At 40.0% G+C, this 2330-nt stretch overlaps 1 protein-coding gene across 1 annotated transcript in view; it reads right to left on the bottom strand.

The window, feature by feature from the left end:
• The window catches only part of LOC106872105 (echinoderm microtubule-associated protein-like 6), a 39226-nt gene that overhangs the window by 19928 nt on the left and 16968 nt on the right, over positions 1-2330 (bottom strand). Inside the window, exons 13-16 of the mRNA XM_014918966.2 lie at positions 2057-2243; positions 1465-1570; positions 1255-1348; positions 558-658 (exon numbers count right to left, since the gene is read on the bottom strand). Coding sequence (XP_014774452.1) covers positions 558-658; positions 1255-1348; positions 1465-1570; positions 2057-2243 — 488 coding nt within the window. The remainder of the gene's footprint in view (positions 1-557; positions 659-1254; positions 1349-1464; positions 1571-2056; positions 2244-2330) is intronic.

Genomic DNA, 2330 nt, shown 5'->3' with positions numbered 1-2330 from the left:
ATATATATATATAGAGAGAGAGAGAGAGAGAGAGAGAGAGAGAGAGAGAAAGAGAGAGAAAGAGAGAGAGACACACAGAGAGAAAGACAGACAGACAAACAGACAGAGACAGACAGACAGACAGACAGAGAGAGAAAGAAAGAGAGAAAATAACAGACAGATAGATAGAAAGATATGTATGTATATCTATGTGTGTGTGTGTGTGTGTCTTTGTGTCTGTGTCTCCCCCCCCCCACCACCACCACCACCACCAACAACCATGTGGCAACCGGTGTTGGTGTGTTTACGTCCCTGCAACTTAACAGTTCAGTAAAAAAGATTGGTAGAATAAGTACCAGGCTTTAAAAGATAAACAAGCACTTAAGTTGATTCATTCAACTAAAGAGTCTTCAAGGTGGTACCACAGCATGGCCAGAGTCTAACGACTGAAACAAACAACAACAACAACAACAACAGCATGATAATCTGTAGCAGAACCGTCTGAAGTGATGCTCTATCCATCCTTGTGCAGGTGCATAAGACATCAAAGCTAATGGCAAAGCCCTTTTTTTTTTTACCTGTTTGTGTCCAGAACTTGATGTGTTTCACCCCTACACTAACCAGCTGGTTGTCATCAAAAGGGTTCCACTTAATGACAAATACCTTGTCCTTGTATCCTCTGAAAATAATTTTAAAAAATTTTAATTACAGAATTAGATGCTGACATCAGCAAAGAATTTGGCGACAGACTGTTAAATACTAATTAAATATTGGGAAAATGGAATTAAAGAATTTGGTAGAGCAAAGATCTGAGAAAAAACATATAAAGATCTGCATGTACAGAAGGCCATTGTACTGAAGAATCCTTGCCAATATCTCTGAGGTGAGAGTCACCTATCTTCACCACTTGTGAATACTTGACGGCTACCATCAGTGCTGCCTCCACACCATTGGTTAGGATAGGAAAGTTACTCAGCTACTTTGCCTCCATCAGGCCTAATGCTCAAGGAGAACTCAGCCACTTTGCCTCTGCCAGGCTCAACACTTGAAATGAACTCAGCCACTTTGCCTCTGTGAGGCCCAACCCTCAAAAGGGACTCAGCCTCTTTCCTGTTGTAGCTCATCTGATTTCTAATTTGCATTAATTTACAGAAAACATTGCAACATGTGACCAGACAAAGTCTTAATTACATTCAAAATTAATTACAAAATTAATTACAACATATTGGTAACAAAGTTATCAGGATTATAGACACGAAAGGATTAAAAGCTTACTTTGCAGTAGCAAGTTTTTCACCTCTTTTCCAGTCCCACACGACGATGGTGTGGTCATCATCCAGTCCCACAGATGCTAACTTCTTGCCATCACCTGAAATTAAAAACAAAATACAATAAAACAACAGCAATAACAAAGCAAAAAAAATATAAATGAAATAATATTTAAAAACAGAAAATGCAAACAATTCAAAACTGCTGAAGCCTTACAAGAGAAATCCACAGCACAAATTCCTCGTTGATGTTGTCCTTTTAATATTGATACAGATTTAAAGGTATCAGTGTCCCAGACGTGGACAGAAGGGTTTCGGCCGACCTGTTGCAAAGAGAGAAATAAAGGTGTGTCAATGAAGGTCTAGATTGGCACAGGTGTGAAAATAGGTGTGGTTAAGAAGTTTGGTTCCTGACAACAAGGTTTCAGGTTCAGTCCCATTGCGTACCAAGCATCTTCTACTATAGCCCTGGGCACTGAACAAACCTTGTAAGAAGATTTGAAGGATTAAAGTTGTAAGAAGGCCATTGTGTGGGTGTATATATATATATATATATATATATTTAAACGACGACGACGATGATGATGATGATGATGATGATGATGATGATGATGATGATGATATATATATATATATATATACACACATATACAGCGGGGTGGGCTGAAAAGATCCTGGTGGTGATGATGATGATGTTGATGACGATAATGTCAATGATGATGATGATGATAGTGATGATGATGATATAACAACAATCAGAGGTGTTTTTTTTTTTGGCAATGGATAAATAGGAATCGGCAAATTCTTACCTGTCCAGTGGCAACGAGATTTTTGGTTGGGTGAATACAAAGACAAAGCACATCATCGTCGTGTCCCAGGTAGAACTGTTGTTTGTTGTTTTGTCGGTCGAGGACGATGCCAACAGCAGCAATGTGGTAGACGGGACGGCCGGCCTGGGTGTAGAAGACATTGTTGCGACAGTCGTAGCCCCGGTAACTGGAGGAGGAGAAACAGAGCAAGGCTATGAGAGGGGCGGGTGTATGAGAGGGAGGGAAGGAGGAGAGGGAGATGTGGAGAAGTAAA

This window comes from Octopus bimaculoides, chromosome 11 (assembly GCF_001194135.2).
Source record: "Octopus bimaculoides isolate UCB-OBI-ISO-001 chromosome 11, ASM119413v2, whole genome shotgun sequence".
Taxonomy (NCBI): Eukaryota; Metazoa; Mollusca; class Cephalopoda; order Octopoda; family Octopodidae; genus Octopus; species Octopus bimaculoides.
The sequence above is the reverse complement of the archived record's forward strand: the minus strand, read 5'-3'. Positions and strand labels throughout refer to the sequence as shown.